The 1224-nt window shown below is 49.7% G+C and overlaps 1 protein-coding gene across 1 annotated transcript in view; it reads right to left on the reverse strand.

Moving 5' to 3' along the window:
- Window positions 1-418, reverse strand: part of DHTKD1 (dehydrogenase E1 and transketolase domain containing 1) — a 28999-nt gene extending 28581 nt beyond the window's left edge. Inside the window, exon 1 of the mRNA XM_015826551.1 lies at window positions 235-418. Coding sequence (XP_015682037.1) covers window positions 235-418 — 184 coding nt within the window. The remainder of the gene's footprint in view (window positions 1-234) is intronic.
- Window positions 419-1224: the final 806 nt, after the last annotated feature.

Consider the following 1224-nt stretch of genomic DNA (forward strand, 5'->3'; position numbering starts at 1 on the left):
TTCCTCATCTCCTTCCTTCCTTCCTTCCTTCCCTCCCTCATATCCTTTCCTTCCTTCCTTCCCTCATCTCCTTCCTTCCTTCCCTCATCTCCTTCCTTCCTTCCCTCATCTCCTTCCTTCCTTCCTCATTTCCTTCCTTCCTTCCCTCTCTCCTCCTCCTCGGAGTGACTGCAAGCCCCGCATCCGCCAGCCAGCCCACCCACCCCCAGCCCGCTTCTCCGGGGCGCCCCCCACCTGCTCGCCGGCAGGGCTCCGCTCGCTCCGCGCCCCGGCCGGGTTCCTCCGCCTGGCGGCTGGGCTTGTAGCCGTAGACCCCGCGCTCGGTGTGGTAGCCCCGGGGCCAGCGGGCCAGCAGCGGCCTCCAGCCGCCCGCAGCAGTCCCGCCGCGCAGCCCGGCCAAGCAGCGCGCAGCAGCCATCGCCTCCAGCCGCTCGCCTGGTCCCGGGCCAAGAGCGGCGGGGCTCCGCCTCCCCCGACAACGCCCCCGGTGCTGATTGGGGCAGCCGGAGAGGAGGGGGGGAGAGGACACGCCCACGGGGGGCGGCGGCTCTGGATGTTACAGGTGGGTGGGCAGCCCCGGTGGATGGAGCCGCCTCTTGTCTGCTGTTGCGAATTGCAAACCGTGCAAAGGCAACATTTGGGTGCACGATAAAGTTTGCAAACAATTTGGATCAACCAGCCTTATCCCACAAGAAATGTTGCCTTTTACGTACAGGTACCCCTTGACCACAAGGGAGCCCAATATTTCTGTTGCTAAGCAAGACAGTTGTTAAATGAACCCCTAATCCTAATTTTAAGAATAGAATAGAATAGGATAGGATAGAATAGAATAGAATAGAATAGAATAGAATAGAATAGAAATTGGAAAATAGATTAGACTAGAATAGAATAGATATTGGAAAATAGAATATAATATAATAGATATTGGAAAATACAATAGAATAGAAGAATAGAATAGAATAGAATAGAATAGAATAGAATAGAATAGAATAGAATAGAATAGAATAGAATAGATATTGGAAAATAGACTAGATAGACTAGACTAGACTAGACTAGACTAGAATAGAATAGATATTGGAAAATAGAATAGAATAGAATAGATATTGGAAAATAGACTAGACTAGACTAGACTAGACTAGACTAGACTAGAATAGAATAGAATAGATATTTGAAAATAGAATACAATAGAATAGATATTGGAAAATAGACTAGACTAGACTAGAC

The sequence above is a fragment of the Protobothrops mucrosquamatus genome, unplaced genomic scaffold, assembly GCF_001527695.2.
Source record: "Protobothrops mucrosquamatus isolate PMUCROS unplaced genomic scaffold, P.Mucros_1.0 scaffold3178, whole genome shotgun sequence".
NCBI lineage: Eukaryota > Metazoa > Chordata > Lepidosauria > Squamata > Viperidae > Protobothrops > Protobothrops mucrosquamatus.